The following is a 17953-nucleotide window of genomic DNA, read 5'->3' as shown; positions in this document are numbered from 1 at the left end:
AGGCCACAAGTTGCCTAAAGGTAAAGGTAAAGGGACCCCTAACCATTAGGTCCAGTTGTGGCTGACTCTGGGGTTGCAGCGCTCATCTCACTTTATTGGCCGAGGGAGCCGGCATCCAGCTTCCAGGTCATGTGGCCAGCATGACTAAGCCGCTTCTGGCAAACCAGAGCAGTGCAAGGAAACTCTGTTTACCTTCCTGCTGGAGCGGTACCTATTTATCTCCGTGCACTTGGACATGCTTTTGAATTGCTAGGTTGGCAGGAGCAGGGACTGAGCAACTTGAGCTCACCCCGTCACAGGGATTCAAACCGCTGACCTTCTGATCAGCAAGTCCTAGGCTCAGTGGTTTAACCCAAAGCACCACCCATGTCCCACTACAAGTTGCCAACCTGCATTCTAATATTTGCCTTACTTAAATAGAGTATCATATATAAATGCAAGGGGTGTATACACTAGGGGTGGAATTCGACATTGCACTAAGATGAATTTATCAGCTTGCAAGGCAGAATAATCCTCTTCTGCCATGTGCTGTTCTTGAGGTTCTCTTGGCACCACCAGAGCCACACAGGGTGGAAGAAAGGTTGGAAAATCCCTTGCATAGGAATCCCATTGAAGGGGTTCATTAGGTGGATCCTGCCCTATGTATGTTAAATCTCAGCAAAGTCTCTGGAAGTAATATGGGGAAAGGCATAATCTAGTTCTCCAGCATGAAACAAAACAGGGTCTTAATTGCCGGCCATTTAAAAAAGACATGTATCTGAACTTTGTTATTTTCATAATGGGACTTATGACTTGGTCCTACAGCTCAGTCAGATTCATGTTAAAAATTATGTTATGGAATTATTTGGTTTGTTCCTCTAGGTTAGCAAGCAAATATCAGGCTCTAATATTCAGAGGAATGTTGCAGCTTATGTTCCTTTGGGACATTGTTTGTGGGAGAACTTTCTAGGAATACAAGGTGTAATGGATATAGATTTCAATTCCACCACTGCAACTTGTTTCTATGAAACACGGGAGAAGTAGTCCAGACACTGCTTTATTTTGTTTTAAAACTTCATCTGCCCCCACCTTTGTGCTTACACAATCATATGTAATCATGTATAGACTAGGAGATCATGATTATTTCCAGCAACTTGCTCATGAGCACTTTCTTAGCTAATGTCTTGGTCAGTTTCAACAATGAGCATTGGTAAAAACTTAACCCAGATGAATTAATCACATACTGTAAAGCCATATAAAATGCCGTGCCATAATCTCAGCAACCTGATAGGCTGAGAATGACCTGCACTGGATTGCAAATGTTAATGGTGGGTGTAAACATTAAGTGTTAATTGCAAAAAAGGCCAAAAACTTAGTAGAATTGTATTGGCATCTTGAATACATTGTGTGTATGTGTGTGTGGTTTGATCAACAAGTTGTTTTATCTTCAATACAGAAAGTTCCTCCACAATCTCCTCCAGTTAAATGGGTTGAAGGACACAAGGGAGTGTTTAATATTGAAGTGCAAGGTATATCATCAGTTCACACACAGGTGAGGATTTAATTTTTGCCTGGAGACTGGCAACTGAAATCCCAAGCATCAGAGAAGCTATTTCAAGTTCATAGCTTGGATAAAATGACTTGCTTAAAAAAATTCTGGCATTAGAAAAAAAATTTGTTGGAATACCTGAAGCCTGAGTTACAGTTGTCACCAGCTTCCTATTCAAGGAAACCCAACTTAAAATATAATGCAACTTGCTTATTTGTGTAGTTCCATGAGACTTTTTTTAGGTGCTGAGCAAGACTGGTTTGTAGTCCTGTTGTGTTCCAAATGAAGTTCTCAAAGAAGCCCCCTAGATGAAAATGGCGTCACAACTTCCAATTGAAATCATGTGCATTGCCCTTACAAGTATCCATGAAAAGAACCAGGGAGAAGGTGTCAACTTCCAGTAAACTTGGAACCTGTTCATATACCAGTATTAGCGGAAGGGGTGCTTCATAAGCCTTTCCCATTAGACCATTTTAGGCATAAACCCCAACACACGCAAACCAGTTCTTCTGCTACTTGGGGTGTGTGTGTGTGTGTGTGTGTAATGGAATATGGGTGCCCATTAAGTTCAGCAAAGTTTATTCATGTGTATCTTAGAATAGGTTTGCAGTTCAAATGGGGAAATAAAACCTGTTCCAGGATAAAAGGAATGATGTAGTAGTCTCCAAATGTAATCTTAGTTTCATTGCTTTGTTGGCTTTTTCACTTTAAACTACAGTGGTACCTCGGGTTAAGAACTTAATTTGTTCTGGAGGTCCGTTCTTAACCTGAAACTGTTCTTAACCTTTAGCTAATGGGGCCTCCTGCTGCCATCATGCCACCAGAGCATAATTTCTGTTCTCATCCTGAAGCAAAATTCTTAACCCGAGGTACTATTTTGGGGTTAGCGGAGTCTGTAACCTGAAGTGTCCGTAACCTGAAGCGTCTGTAACCCGAGGTACCACTATAAAGCAGTTAAGATTACAATCCTGAAAAAATCCTCGTGTATGACGCGTCTAGTCTTGTATTTCAAAGCAGTTTTGAATTTTAGAGAAATATCAGAAATGATTAAACATTGATCCTTTATGATTTCTTACCTTTTTCCATTTTCTGTTTGGATTAATATTTAGTAGTGGAAGTTAAGTTACGTAATAGATTCCCCACATCGTATACATCTTTCTGGCTTATATTTATAGGACAATCACCTGGAGAAATTCTTCATCCTGTGCCATGCACTAGAAAGCCAAGCTGCATTCCCCATTCGAGTGCTGAATGAGAAGATCACAGAAACCACTCTTGAACATGAACTAAAACTCAGCATTATCTGCTTGCACTCCTCCCGCCTGGAGCCCCTTGTGTTGTTTTTACACTTGGTTTTGGATAAACTCTTCCAGTTGGCTGTCCAGCCCATGGTTATAGCTGGCCAGACAGGTACTTATCATTGTAGTTTCACAAAATGATGCTGTTGATGGCCAAACCCCATCATACTTTCTGCAGCGTTTTGTTTTGGTTTAACAAAAAAATGCTATTTGCTACATCAAGCAAGATTTAAATAAGAAGAAAGGTGTTTTGAGGAATGTCTGTGATAAAGTGGACTTGGATCCTTTTATACCTTTTCTTTGATGTATCAGAAACTAAGTATTTTCTTTTTGTCTCCAGCCAACTTCTCCCAGTTTGCTTTTGAATCTGCAGCTGCGATAGTGAACAGCCTCCACAACAGCAAAGACTTGAGCAAGGACCTGCATGGCAGAAACTGTCTCCTAGCATCTTATGTCTACTATGTCTTCCGCCTTCCTGAAGTACAGAGAGATGCTATCAGGCTAGGTATTGCTTTTGGGCTTCTAGTAAAAATAAACTGCTTATGAACTGAACCTTCTGGTTGTGGGCAGCAAGTAAGAAGGTCCTGACATCCTCTTTGCTCATTTATAGCTCAGTCCGGTGAACATGTGCTCAGAAATAAATTGCAGTGAGTGCAGCTGGTTTTAACTCCAATTAAGGGTGCACAAGGTAACAGCTTCACTGAGGATAAGCCAGATAAGGAGATGTATGTGACATAGTAAATGCTATGTATGTTGAGTGATGCAATGTCTGAAATTGCATCATCACTAAAAGGTAAAGGTAAAGGACCTCTGGACAGTTAAGTCCAGTCAAAAGCGACTATGGGGTGTGGCACTCATCTCGCTTTCAGGCCAAGGGAGCCGGCGTTTGTCCACAGACAAATCACCCCAGAACTCACCCTGTTGCGTGGATTTGAATCTTGCTAACCTTTTATCGGTAAGCCCAAGAGGCTCAGTGGTTTAGACCACAGCGCCACCCACGTCCCTAATGCACCATCATCACTATCAGGTGGATGTCTAATCTTTCGCCAAGGGGCAATGACATACTCCACAGGCTTCCATGACTTAAGGATTGAACCTAATACATAGATTATAAGCACAGAAGAATGACATAAAAGTATATGTACATCTGCAGTGGCCTTCCAATCCTCCCCCTCCCATGTGTGGGAGACAGAAGAGGCTGCCTAGAGAGCCAGGGTATCAGATGAGGTGCTGGATAGCACATGGATGAGCATCACCACTTGAGTTAGGAGCAAAGGCTGAAAGGACATGGGCTACAATAATGTTTTACTCCTGGCAGGTGCAACAGGCAGCACTAACCTGGCTGAATCTCGTTATTACACTTATGGCCGTACCACAGCTTTCTCCGTGGGCTCTCGACTCTTGCAAAGCCGGGCAACAAGCTGCAGTAATCCAGACATTGCTGGGACACAGGCTTCTACTGATGAAGAAGTCAGAAACATCATGTCTTCCAAGGTAAGGTGCAAGAAAGCTGAAATTCAGGATGGGTTTCATTTTTGGTGCTTATTGTTGCTGCACCCAGTAGCAAATGTGTCTGGCTGTAGTATATTGGAGCAAGTAGAGTCGCTTCATGGACTAAGCATATTATAGCAGTTGTTTAACAGTTATAGCGAGCATTATATTGCTTAAGTTTACACTTATTGGATCACCAAATGGCTAGAGCCATTTACTGATCTCATTTGAGGCTTTGAGGCAGGTAATGCAAAGGATGCCAGTGCTTTTTACAGTGACGATCATTGCTTTGCATTGCAGAATATAGGAAATCACAGAATACAAACAAAAAAGGAATAAAATCCCAAATGCACCTCAAAAGTTCCAAATAACTTCATAATAAAATAGGGCAAAAAATACAAAATCTGCACTAACTTTCATTTAATGCCCTTCTGGTACCTTCAGCATTGTTTAGGATCAATGGGCAATAAATACCTATGTTAGAGAGTTGAATATTAAAAGCAGATAACTTCAACTATTTCCACGATAAAACTTACTTTATTCCAGAGGTGTGTCGTGTCTACATAACAAATGAATCTGACCCTAAAGTCTATGCAAGAAAGGCTCACTCAGTGCTGGATGGGATTGAGAGCCAGCATGAAAACTGGGAATACAGTCCTAAACTGAAACATATGAGGCCAGTTGTGTATTTGCATTGTTTAATTTACTGAGTATATAACAACACTTGCACACTCCGCCATGGGTAATGGTGTTCATGTTCTCTTTCTTTTTAAATATTTGTATTTTATTCAGTTTTCATAAAACATACAACACATAAACAACCATAACCAACTGAAGTACTATTGGATACAACATTGTGATATATAATATCCGGTTGATTTAATTCTGTGTGTCCCTCCAGAGAAATCCATGAGTCGAAGGTGGCTCTGTTGGGGGATCTGCTGTATTAACATTAGAAATGAAACAAAGTACTCCATTCCAAAATTGTCAGCATGTCCTCTTGCCTCCTTTATTTGGCCACTTAATTTCTCTGCCAGAACAATTTGTCAGAAATCTAGTATACCATATGCCACCTGTGTAGGGTTAAACCAGGTTTATTCTTCCAGTGTAAGCAAAGTTGCCAAGCAGTCACCATTAAAAAGTCAGCATGTCTTTATTTGGTAAGACTGTGTATGCTCAGGCATTCATTCATTTCGTTTTATATATGGCTTCTGGTGCTTTTATCCAGGTTGCAGATCGCAGCTTTAACCGGATGTCTTGCTATAGTGAGCCCACCAGTGATATGTCAAGCCCCTGTGGAAGCCCTCGACCGTCCAATAAAAAGGTACTCTGCCACATAATGCAACACCAGTCACTGATTAGGTCTGCAAGCACACCAGTTTTGGCAATAAATATTCCTGTGAAGAAAAAGGAAGGTGTGGAGGATGAACCCTTTGCAAGGAGGGTTGTATCGGGCAGACAGATGAACCATTCCGCAGAGATTCAGGTGATCAGTAACTGAACACCTAAGCCAATCATCTTTGGATAAATTAATTTAAGGGTACATTTGGACCAGAATAGTAGCATATGAAATTGAAAAAATAAATAAAACCAATGTGTTTATAAAATTACTCTTAAACAAGTGATCTCTACACTGTAACAGAGTGGTTTTTTATTTAAAAAAACCAAAAACCTTTCTTGGAAATATACTCAGTCACCTTTCTCCAGTGCAGCAGAAAAAGAGTGGAAGGCAAATGATAAAAGGACTGAAGTTATCAGCAGATCACCCTGGGGGGCTGCGGGGAGAGCGGCTACGAATGGCAGGAAGCCCAGTGTTCAAGGGAGGCAACGTATGGCCAGGCAAATCAAAAGAATGAGCCCATTTTGGTGTCCAAGCCTAAATGCCCAAGTGCATTCAGCCAGCCAGAATGTTCAGCCACATTTGAAATATCTTATTCAAAAAATGATGCCTGCATTGATTTCAGTATTGCTTTAAATAATGCTAGTGGCTCCCATATTGTTTTCATGTGACATTCTCCTTGTGCATATATATATTTATGGAATTAAAGATTTAGAATGGTATCTGGATTCCATTGAATTTGTAGGCCAGCCTGGCTGCACATTAGCCATTTTACCTTCACAAGGTCTCTGGCAGATTGAGCAATATGTACCTAATATTAATTGTAATACCTCCAAATTATTTTGGCCTTCAATAAATGAACTTTATATTTAATATATTTATATCTATGCATTTTGTTTTGTTGGCATTGTTAATTCATTTTACCCGAGATGTTAATGATCACTACTGTCCTGTTTTCCTTCATGTTGTTCTGTTTCAAATCTGCTACTTAGGGTTGCAGCTACCTGCTTTTTCATCTACCTGTTATCTATTTTCATTAATCTTAGCCTATGCATGTCTGTGTGCACTAATCAAAAAAGGCTTTCATTTTAGATTCCCCCCTCTGAGAGCAGTGGCGTCGCAATGGGGGGGGGCAGTGTGCCCCGGGTTCCATGTCTGTGGAGGTGACAAGAAGTCACCCCACGGGGGCTTGCAGCGGTGCGAGCAGCCAATGCATCGCCGCAGCCACATGTGGAGGATCCTCCATTTGCGGCTACAGCCGTGAGCAGAGGATCCTGGTGCTTGCGGCAAACTACTAAGTACAACACATGCATGCGATGCAGTTCACAGCCTCCGTTCACGGCTGTAGTGGTGATGGAGGGATCCCGGCACCGTCCGTACAACGCTGAAGCAGCAGCGGCAGCAAACCGCTATACAGCACATGTGCGGCATCACTACGTACACCGCATGCGTCGTACATAGCGACGCTGCACATGCGCCCTACGTAGTGACGCCCGCCCCGGGTGTCACAACACCTTCCTTCGCCCCTGTCTGAGTTATGTTGTGTTGATGTCCAATGTTGAAAACCAGATTATCCTATTTTTGTTTTGTTTTTAATATACTGTGTAGCACTTCCATGAAGAGTTAGCACTTCAAATGGTAGTCAGCACTGGCATCGTGAGAGAATCTGTCTTCAAGTATGCTTGGTTCTTCTTCGAATTGTTGGTAAGGTTTTATAACGGTGCTTTGTTTTCAGTAACCAGGCAAGTTCAGTGCATTCTCATTGTTGGAAGTTTTGAAGAGGCCCAATTGAAGGAAGGTGAAGAATGCTTTAATCCTAGCATGGTTCCTTGGCCCTCGCAGCTATCGAGCCTTTCTCTGTACAGTGGTGCCCCGCAAGACAAATGCCTCGCAAGACGGAAAACCCACTAGACGAAAGGGTTTTCCGTTTCTGAGTTGCTTCGCAAGACGATTTTCCCTATGGGCTTGTTTCGCAAGACGAAACGTCTTGCTAGTCTTGCGATTTTTTTTCCGCTCCCCCCCCCTTTCTAAGCCACTAAGCCGCTAATAGCCTTTTAGCAGCTTAGCCGCTAATCCTTTAATAGCCGCTAAGCCGCTAAACCGCTAATAGCGCTAATCCGCTTAGCCGCTAATAGGGTTGCTTCGCAAGACGAAAAAACCGCTAGATGAAGAGAATCGCGGAACGGATTCTTTTCGTCTTGCGAGGCACCACTGTAATCATATGAAAGTGTGAATTATGGGCAACCTATAAATGATAACAGCTTAGTCAGGGAAGGAGCTGTGGTGAGGGAATAGCTTTCAAGGAATCAGGACCGTTTCTCCAACAGCACAGTAGAGAGTTCTTTAAGCTGTGCTTAAACTCTGGGTCACTGATCAACCTGTGAGGATTTGACTGCCAGTGAAAAGGAGGAAAACTGACTCAGCTGAGCTGATCACTCACACAGCAAGAAACAAAAGGAGATAAATTTAAACATGATGCCAAGTGTGTGTGGTTCATTTTTAAAACAAAACTCTGTGTCTAGTGTTACATTTAAATATGGAAACCATTCACCATGTTTGCACGCCAGGATTTTGTGGGCCAGATGTATGCCACACCAGAAGATGCTTGCCTGATGGAGCAGAGTCGCAACGCTAGCTTCCTGGCAGTTGTGTCACTGCAGGGGAGGCCAGGACTAATATGGTGCACCAGTGAAGTCAACTTAGCAATGCCGCTGGTGCGCCCACACAGCCCCAACCTCCCTTTCCTCCTCTCACTCAGTAACCCACTGCCATTGCAGTTCTGTCTCACTCGGCAAGCCTCTCATGTGCAAGCAAAGGCAGAAGTACAAATATAGGCCAATGTAAACATGACACCAGTTGCATGAATCCCTGCACTGATGTCTTTGTGATTTTTTTAATTTAAAAAAACCACCAGTATTATATTTAACTCAAGCCAGGGAGCTTGTGTATTATTGCATTATATGCAGGAATTCTGGAAATTTGGGTATTGATTATGAGTTGATGTTTGAATACTTGACATTCCTTGCAAAGATTTTTGGTACAGATTTTAGAGGTTTTTGTCTCAGGTTTCAGGGAATGCAGGAAAAGCTTGAGGAGGGTTTCTTAAAGGGCTCCAGAATATGCTGATTTTTCTCAAGTCCCCAGTTTGGCCCCATTTTAAAGCCACACATTTATTAAACAGTGCCTATTCTTTTAAAGATCAAGAGCATGGCTCAGTATATTGATAACATGAACAAACAGGACACGCCCCGCCGAAGTAGATTTTCCAATCGCTTCAAGGATGACATCACCACTATAGTGAATGTGGTCACCTCAGAGATTGCAGCACTTTTAGTCAAACCTCAGAAGGTAATTTTCTCCCATTAATCAGCTTAATTGGATGACTACTGGCTCTAGTATTATAAAAGGCAGAGCAATTGAAAAACTTCCCTTTATCTGCTTTCTCTACTCTATCGATAAGACAGAAAGACATTCTGAAATTTGGTAGAAATGGTTTGAACACCAATAAATTGCATTCCAAGGTATTTGTTTTGTGAATAACTTTTGAATATGTTCCCCCCAACTATTATACTCTGATTTATGTTCTTTTATACTGATATATGAGCAGACCAACAAAGGTATTTTAAAATATATTCATTTTCTTACATTTACATCCTGCTTTTCTTCTATCATGAAACCCAAGGTGGTATCTCAGGTGCTGGGCAGACCTACTTGGCTGTAGCAAGATAGTGGCTTCATGTGTCTTCAGAACATACCATGGGACCTAATCATTAAACGTAAATGGCATTTCCATGTGCTCTGGCTTCCGTCAGTGTCCCATTGCACCAGAAGTGGTTTAGTCCTGCTGGCCAAGTGACCCGGAAAGCTGTCTGTGAACAAATGCCGACTCTCTTGGCCTGAAGCGAGAGGAGTGCCACACCCCATGGTCGCCTTTGACTGGATTTAACTGTCCCGGGGTCCTTTACCTTTACCTTTTTCACTATGGGAACTAATTATTATATAAGGCAGCCAGGTTAAGAACTTTCTATTCTTGCAGGCTTCAAAAAATGTAACAGCAACAAATTTGATATGGTCTTATACAGATTTTCTGCATAATTAGTTTTCCAAAAGAGCCCTAAAGTGGCAAAGTTCCAGGGCTTCAAAATAATTTTTTTATTTTATGATGATTTTGAAATTTGAATTTAATAAGACACCAGGATTAATTTTATTGAAGAGTGGATAATAAATTATATAAAGATTACAAAACCCATGGATTTTATAACACCATTGAGATTTATTACTTCAGAGGTGGCCCAATGCATTTTACTAGCTCAGGTTGAACAGAAAATGACATTTTCCTCACCACCCACACCTTCACAGGTCAAGGTTCATTGTACTCAAGGCTGGCCAAGTTATTTTGACATGAGGCAGAAAATCAGACAAGTGCTTCTCTCTGGCAGTAAAAGAAAAATAGTAGCATGTTAAACAAGGAACAAATACTGCCCTTTTATGACTTTCAAACTCATCCTCACACTGCTTAATGCTAAGGCTGGCCAATGCCTTCTATTAAAATCAGTCAAGCTTTAGATTGCCAAACAGGTTTTTGCACTTTGTGTTACGTGTTACAAGTATTATCATGATTAATTCAATGCAGAATGAGCCTTAAATGACACATTGCCATTTTCATTTACAAATGCTAATATTAAGTTTCTTCAATGCCTGTAAAAGTGGTTGTTTCTGGGCTATTAGCTGCATGGCACATATGTGGCTTTCCAGGTGCTTGACAAACTTGCGTGGCTGTTCAAGAGGGCACTCACATAAACAATGACCTGAAAAGTCCTCTGGTTATTTTATAAGTTTCCCCCTTCAAAATATGTGTAAAAAGAAAGCTAATTTTAATTGTAGTAACATGTTTTAATTGTTATTTTAAAGGAAAGTGAACAAGCAGAAAAGATCAACATTAGCCTAGCATTTTTCCTGTATGATCTTCTATCTCTCATGGATCGTGGATTTGTCTTTAACCTCATCAAACACTACTGCAATCAGGTAGGCCTGACTGAAACCTCCACCAGAACATGGAGCACCATCCAAGGAAGCCCCACCATGTTCAGTAGGAATAGTGTGCCCTCCCTAGTGTGCCTAGATGGCAACGTTAGCTTCAGTTCATTCCTTCATATAATTAACTTCTGTTTTAATTATACGGCTGGGACAGTTCCAGCTAATAAGCCCTATTAGCTTATTAGGGCAGGAGAATCAGTTCCTCGAACGCAATGCAACATCACAGTCATCTTGCACATGCGATGCTAATTCGTTTGGCAGAAGGCTTCTTGTTAGGCTTCCTGGTCAAAAAGCCATCTGTGAAGAGAGGTGGGGTCTCTGAACAAGTGAACATCCGGGGGGCTTCTGGACTAGTATACAGACCCATGAGGACTGTGTTATGAGGGCATGGTCTTCCTGAATGTCTGAATCAACTTTTAGTCCAGTGGGGTGGAGTCAAGCAGAGAGCAGCTCCTGCCAGAATCTGTTAGGAGACGAGTCTTTTCCCCCACTCTGACACTGATAGAGCTTGGTTCTTAGACCTTTGTCATTGAGCCACATACTGTATACCCCAGGGGTCAGCAAACTTTTTCAGCATGGGGGCCAGTCCACTGTCCCTCAGACCTTGTGGGGGGGCCGGACTGTATTTTTTTGGGGGGTGGGAATGAACGAATTCCTATGCCCCACAAATAATCCAGAGATGCATTTTAAATAAAAGCACACATTCTACACATGTAAAAACACACTGATTCCCAGACAGTCCGTGGGCCGGATTTAGAAGGCAATTGGGCTGGATCCGGCCCCCGGGCCTTAGTTTGCCTACCCATGGTATACACGGATGGTAGTCTTATACTCAGACTTTTGGCTTGGGCAGGTTGTCTGCTTGGACGAAAAAAACCTTAACAACTTGGAGAGCAATCGGTCAAAAAAAGCTCAAGAACCTGCTGCCGCTGCCACTGATGGTCCCCAGGACATGGCTATCTCAGGCTGAGCTCTTCCGGTGGCAGGGCCCTGCAAGCCTCTCTCCCAGTAGCTGTTACTGTTTGTTCTGCTGCTGCAGCCGTGGCAGCAGTGAAGCGCTCAGCTCCACCATTCAAGCATCAGGCAGCAGCAGCAGCATCAGCAGCAGCAGGAGGAGGAGTAAAAAACAACTCACAGCAAAATCCGGCACCAGCCCAAGCACTGCTGCTGTTGCTGCTGCCACTCTCATCAGCCAGCCAGATTTGAATGTGAGCGAGCGCGATCCCTCTGCCGAGTCCCAGCCCCCTCCCCTCAGGACACACACAAGAATGCCTCCAACCCTTCACTGCCTTTCCTTCAGGTCACCCTCCCCAGAGCTGCGTGGTGGTGTTGCTGTCCTCGCCCAACCTCCCCACCTTGGAGAGCCCTGCCTCTCCTCTCACGCACAACGTGCTTACTCTGGAGTAGTTCAGGGACCACAGGCCCCCCTGGGCAAGGCGGCACTGAGCAGAGCTTTCTTTCCTATTGGGCTTACTGGCTCGTTGCGCCAGAGTGCTGGCCTCTCAGTGAGTGGGGGAGCTGTGCGGCTTTTCCAGCGGCCTCCCCTTTCCCTGCACACCCGCCAGCTGTGCCCCGTCAACCATATGGCTGGCGGGTGTGCAGCTTCCTTCCCAAGCCTCCGCAGGAGGAAAGCGATCCCTGTAGAGGCTTGGGAAAAGGTCAACAACTCTGGGAAAGGGGGGTGGCGCTGGAGGGATCTTTGCACCAGGTGCCGGATATGCTTGAGATGGCCCTGGCAGTGAGAGACTCCTCTCACCCTCGCTGGGCTAGGGACTTTTGGGGGATAGGGGAGCAGGCTGGAGGGGGCCTCCTGCCCGTCCTCTGCAGGCTTTCTCTTCCACATGCCTCCTTGCCCCTTTCAATGCTACAGATTTCCATCTGCTTGTAAGTTACAATGTCATTCATGGTTTTGGCAACCCTAATTTAAAATATTGATTTCTTAATTTGGGATTCAAAAAAATAGGGGTCATCTTATACATGGAAAAATATAGTATTTTGTTTTTATACTTTTGTGCAAAGAAAGCTAAAGTTCTCTCATCAACTTCCTGTATCCAAAATAAAGTGGATGAAAAACACTTTAAAGTTTGCTGGTTTAATGCAGTTGTGTGAAGGGCCTTTGGACTCGTATGTGTTTACTTTGCTGTTGGTAACAATTGCAAGTGTTATTTTTAATTTCACAAGCAAGGAAACTACTTTCCAGACAAATTTGCTAAAGCATTGCATTAGTGGAAAGTCGGTCAAGTGATAAAACATTCTTGCTAGCAAAGAACATCAAACCATTAGATTCTAATGGATGGAAACTTACAAGATGCAAGTATTAATAGGAGCAGTTTACAGTATTTGATGCCCCTTCATTATTATTTTTAAACAAAAAGTGATGCTAAAGTGAGGCAGGGTATTTCTTTCTGTTTATACAATTATTCACTCTAGTCATGTTTTCCTTTGTATTTTTTTTCCAGTTGTCAAATAAACTTAACACTCTTCCAACACTGATTTCCATGAGGCTGGAGTTTCTCCAAATTCTCTGCAGTCATGAACATTACCTCAATTTGAATCTCTTCTTTATGACTTCAGGATCTGCTCCAACATCTCCCTCTCCTTCTCTGTCATCTCAGGTAAGTACCCACTCCTATAGTTTGCTATGTGTGATGAAAGTATGAGTAAACATCTACTGGGTAGTGTTATGAATTTGGGGTGTTAAGCTGTGTGCTAGACTCTTCTAATTCCGGTATCCAGCAAGTGTTAGAATTTAACCAAGGATTCTAATTCTTGGAATAGCCAGGGTAATCTCCTGGTAAGGTTATAGCCTGGGTGATAGCCTGGGATCCATTAAGGGGGGGTTGGTGCAAGATGGCAAATGGAGGCGGCACCTCCCTTAGCAGATAAGGTCAGAGTTTGGAGTAGAGTTAGTAGTGATATGACCTAGAAGTAAAGCAGCAAACTGAAGAAATAGTCTGTTTGAATCCAAGGCTTGAGCTATGGGAGAAACAAGACCCTTTTGGGGTGTTAATGTTGTGAGGCATCATAGGCCATCATAGCCATCATAGGTATATGTGTGTAAATAAACCATATATCATAAAGACACCACAGTCGCCACCGTTCCTCATTTCCAAAGGAAACACGAACCCTGGGTGAGTGCCTGGAAGCCCTGGAATCTCACACTGCCTGGTGATTGGGGTGGCAGGCAATACTATAATGGTAAACAGGTGGTCAGCTTGTCACGTTGTTTTTATTGGTTCATTCTTAGCAGAAATGGCTCAATTGGTGAAGCCACAGCTCTACATTTCTGTTCATGTAGTCACTGCCACATACCAGGAGAGGGAGAGATGGTGGAGAGGTTTGGGGCTGCTCATGTGTTCTGGCAGGAGCACCAGATTGGCTCCATTTTTGTTCCCTCACAGCCAGGTCCATAGGGGGTGCGGCCCACCCTGGGTGTCATCCTTGAGGGGGGTGACAAAATGGCGCACCGCGGGTGGCAGCACTTACCGCGGGGCCTGGCCTGCTGCGCGCCCAAGTCACGCGTCTCTCCTGGGAGTGATACAGTGGCTCGGGCCCCGTGCTGCCCAAAACAGCAGCGTGGGGCTTGCGCCCACCAGGCGAACTCTGTGGGCAGGTCTCCGTGCCACCCCCCTGGGCAGACCACAGTGCCCCCGTGGGCGGATCGCCCCGCTCCCTGCCGCTCCAGGTGCTGGAGCAGCTAGCTACAACTCTGCTCACAGTCCCAACCTCTCCAACACTCATCCCTCCCCCAGTGACTCTGTAGACAAGAGGCCAGATGTGCTGCCCTCCCCCACTGGCCACTACTGATTTGTGCAGAGAATAAAAAGGTTTCACAGTTTAGCCTTGTCTGAAATGCAAGTTCTGTAGCTTTTCAAGCAGGAGAGCTGTTACCAGTTCTAGAACTGCCTGGTCATTCTACGTCAGTTCAATGCGGTCATGCCACCCACCATCTCGGATTTTGATGAAACTTGGTGTATGCCCTTCCCTTATGGTTGAAAGAAACCCCCTTAAATTTCCCCCCTCTTTCTCAAACAGTTTAAATTTTATAGCACTTCAAACTTGCTTGGAATCTGTGTTTCTGTCCCTCTTGAGATCCTCGGCCTTGTGTATATTTTATTTTTTTTCTCCATAACCAATTGTCAGAGCTGCGTCCAGGTCCCAGCTCACAGAGGACCAACGCTAGCCGGTAGTAATGTACAAAAGTCTTTATTGAAGTACAGTTTCCATTTGCAAGCCGCAGCGCGCAGCTCTACGTCTTAGAAGCTAGACCGGCGAAGCTCCGTCTGAGTCTCCACCCCCTGTACACCAATTTAAGACTCTAACCTTACTCCACCTCTTCCGTCTCTCCTTTCTCCTCTGGGTCCTTCTGCCCCCCGGTGTCTCATCCTTTCTGGACTCTTCTGACGCTGACCCCCCTGACTCCTGTCCCTCCTTTCTGCGGGCTTTAGGACCTGGCTCCCTATCCGGGCTACCCACTGCGCCGCCCTCCTGTACATTTGAACTTGGCGCGCGCGCCCAGCCTTCAACCTTCCTCTTGACCGTTTCCTCGCTCCCCGATGGAGGCGTGGCCAATCCTGACTCATATCCTCCCGCTGGCGGTGAGCCGCCTGATCCCGATACCTGGGACTCCTCCCCCCTACTGCGCTCTGGTGGGGAAGCTGGTCCTGATTTCCAACTGCTGCTCTCTGAGTCCCCTCTGGCCCCTTCTTCCTGGGGTCTCCCCCTAGGCACCCCCCTTGCTCTGACCATGGGAGCCCCTTTCTGTGAATCTTCCGATTCGCTGGAAAGACTCAGAGACCTCGGGCCGCTGTCATCGCTAACATTTCCTTCGGATTCCTCCCCCTCGCTCTCTATTTCCTCCCTTTCCTGTGCCTCTGCTCCTGAGCCCCTGACACCAATGATCAGATCTCTTTGAAATTTTATGCAAAGCTCAATAACATGCTGAGAATTTCAGGAAAAAGTACACCAGAACTCAAAAGATTTTATAAATGCCTTAAAAAATTATAAATGTACCGTATTTTTCGCACGATTGGACGCACCGGACCATAGGACGCACCTAGTTTTCAGGGGGGGAAATCAAGGAAAAAATATGATTCCCCCCCCCCAGCTCTGGGAGCAGTGGACAGGCTGCACGCAGCCTGTGCGCTACTCCAAGACCTTCTCCCTGCTTTTGCGGGAGGTGGCGGAATTCCCCCATCTCCCGCAAAAGCCCGCAGGAGGGAGAAGGGACTGACTCGGCCAGTCAGTCCCTTCTCCCTCCTTGGGGAAAAGCCCCCAAGAGCTGCGCGCTCTGTAAAGGCTGCGCGGCTCCTGCAGGCTTTTCTGCGAGGTGGGGGAATCCCCCCACCTCCTAGAAAAGCCAGCAAAGCCGCGCAGCCCCTTTAAAGAGCGCACGGCTTTTGCCTGCTTTTGCGGGAGGTGGGGGAATTCCCCCATCTCCCGCAAAAGCCCGCAGGAGGGAGAAGGGACTGACTCAGCCAGTCAGTCCCTTCTCCCTCCTTGGGGAAAAGCCCCCAAGAGCCGCTCGCTCTTTAAAGGGTGCGCGGCTCCTGCGGGCTTTTGCGGGAGATGGGGGAATTCCCCCACCTCCTAGAAAAGCCAGCAGAAGCCACGGAGCCTCTTTAAAGAGCGCGCGGCTTTTGCCTGCTTTTGCGGGAGGTTGGGGAATTCCCCCATCTCCCACAAAAGCCCACAGGAGGGTTGGAGAGTAGTGGGAAGGCGCCGCGCGCCTTCCTGCTGCCCCCCATCCTCTGGGGCTGGCGATGGGGGAAGCGCTGCTTTTTCCCCGCCAGCCTCAAAGAGCAGACTCTCCTGGCTTCAGCGGAAGCAACGGGAAGCCTCCGGAGCGCAGGCTTCGGAGGCTTTGCCTTGCTATCGCTGAAGCCAGGGAGCCTGCGTTCGCTCCATAGGACGCACACACATTTCCCCTTAGTTTTTAAGACGGAAAAACTGCGTCCTATGGTGCGAAAAATATGGTAGTTTTTTGGGTGGGAAAACTAGGTTTAGAAAACCTAAATTTTCAGCATGTGGGCATGATGAAATCAAAAGTTTTTTGATGGTGAAAATTATTGCAAAGACATGCTATTTCTCGACAAAGAATGAAATTTATGGGTTTTTTTAATGTATTGTAACAAAATTTTACTTTTTTGGACATCATGTGGGGAAAATGGCTACTGGGTACAACTTTTGTACTGTAGCCTTTTCAGGCTTTGCCTTCGGGTGGGAAGAGCATTGCGCCCGGGAAGGGAAGTGGGAGTTAAACAGACACTCAAGGGTTAATTTCAGAGAAAGAGCTTTATTGCTGGTAGAAGGAGCAAGCGTGATAATTCACAAGCTTAGCACAAGTTTTATAGCCATTGCACAGAGTATATATTCCCTCCAGTTACCTCCCCTTTCTCCCCCTCCTCAGGAGCCCTGCCTCATGAGTTTTCCTGAGCATGAACAGAAACTCCTGTCTTGGGACTCCTGGCACCCTTCCCAGGAAAAAGGGGGGTTGAGAAGCCTGTGTGTCAGCGTGTCCGAAATTTGTTGCAACTGGGTGAGACAAGACTCAGTTCTCATGCCTGCTTCTGCTTGGCATTGACAGAGCCACTCATTAGCTTTGAAGCTTTCTTGTACTGATAAAAATAACGTTTTGCTTATGTAGCAGCATCTTGTGAGAAAGCAGAGAAAAGCTGAAGCTGTGGATTTTAGAAGAGAGAAAGGGGAAATTTGGTTTTGAGGCCTGGGGTGAAGTCTTGAGGCCTGGGGTGACTTCGGGCCTAGGTGGGGTCACCTGTCCTCACCTCCTTCATTACAATCCATAGCTGTGATAGAAAAAAATTAATGAAACAAAGTTGTTCATCTTAAAATTTAAAATAATATTGGTTATTATAGGTTTGTTTTTTTCTGAAAGTGCAGATTTGTTTTTTGTTCTGTGGTATTTAAAATTATGAAAATTGACGATGAGTAAATTTACGCAATGTTTAAAGGATAATTGTAATCAATTAACAAATCTAGCAGTATTGTAAAAAATCTTGTAATGTTTACAATAGTACCTTTTTACTTTTATTTAAAGATTGAGCTAAATTTAAAAAGAAAGTGTAGATTCAAAAAATGTATAAATGTGGAAGAAGTAAGGCCTCTACACAAGCAGATTGCTGAACAGCAGGCCTACCTGTCTATGATTGAATTGCGAAACCGGGAAAATAATCTCAGATTGAGGGCGATTCCAGAATTGGAACAAGGGGACTTAATTGATTATTTAACAAAAGAATTTGC

General features: G+C 44.6%; 1 protein-coding gene across 5 annotated transcripts in view; it reads left to right on the top strand.

Annotated features, from left to right (window-relative positions):
* Positions 1–17953, top strand: part of DOCK8 (dedicator of cytokinesis 8) — a 222054-nt gene that overhangs the window by 125476 nt on the left and 78625 nt on the right. For 4 of the 5 annotated variants that reach the window (XM_028748429.2, XM_077935898.1, XM_077935900.1 and 1 more), the window contains 9 exons: positions 1436–1531; positions 2704–2938; positions 3167–3331; positions 4145–4320; positions 5546–5641; positions 7265–7360; positions 8855–9004; positions 10568–10681; positions 13153–13308. In XM_028748429.2, the coding sequence (XP_028604262.2) occupies positions 1436–1531; positions 2704–2938; positions 3167–3331; positions 4145–4320; positions 5546–5641; positions 7265–7360; positions 8855–9004; positions 10568–10681; positions 13153–13308 (1284 nt within the window). The remainder of the gene's footprint in view (positions 1–1435; positions 1532–2703; positions 2939–3166; positions 3332–4144; positions 4321–5545; positions 5642–7264; positions 7361–8854; positions 9005–10567; positions 10682–13152; positions 13309–17953) is intronic. The other variant, XM_077935899.1, reaches the window with a different exon arrangement.

The sequence above is a fragment of the Podarcis muralis genome, chromosome 11, assembly GCF_964188315.1.
Source record: "Podarcis muralis chromosome 11, rPodMur119.hap1.1, whole genome shotgun sequence".
Lineage (NCBI taxonomy): Eukaryota > Metazoa > Chordata > Lepidosauria > Squamata > Lacertidae > Podarcis > Podarcis muralis.
The sequence above is the reverse complement of the archived record's forward strand: the minus strand, read 5'-3'. Positions and strand labels throughout refer to the sequence as shown.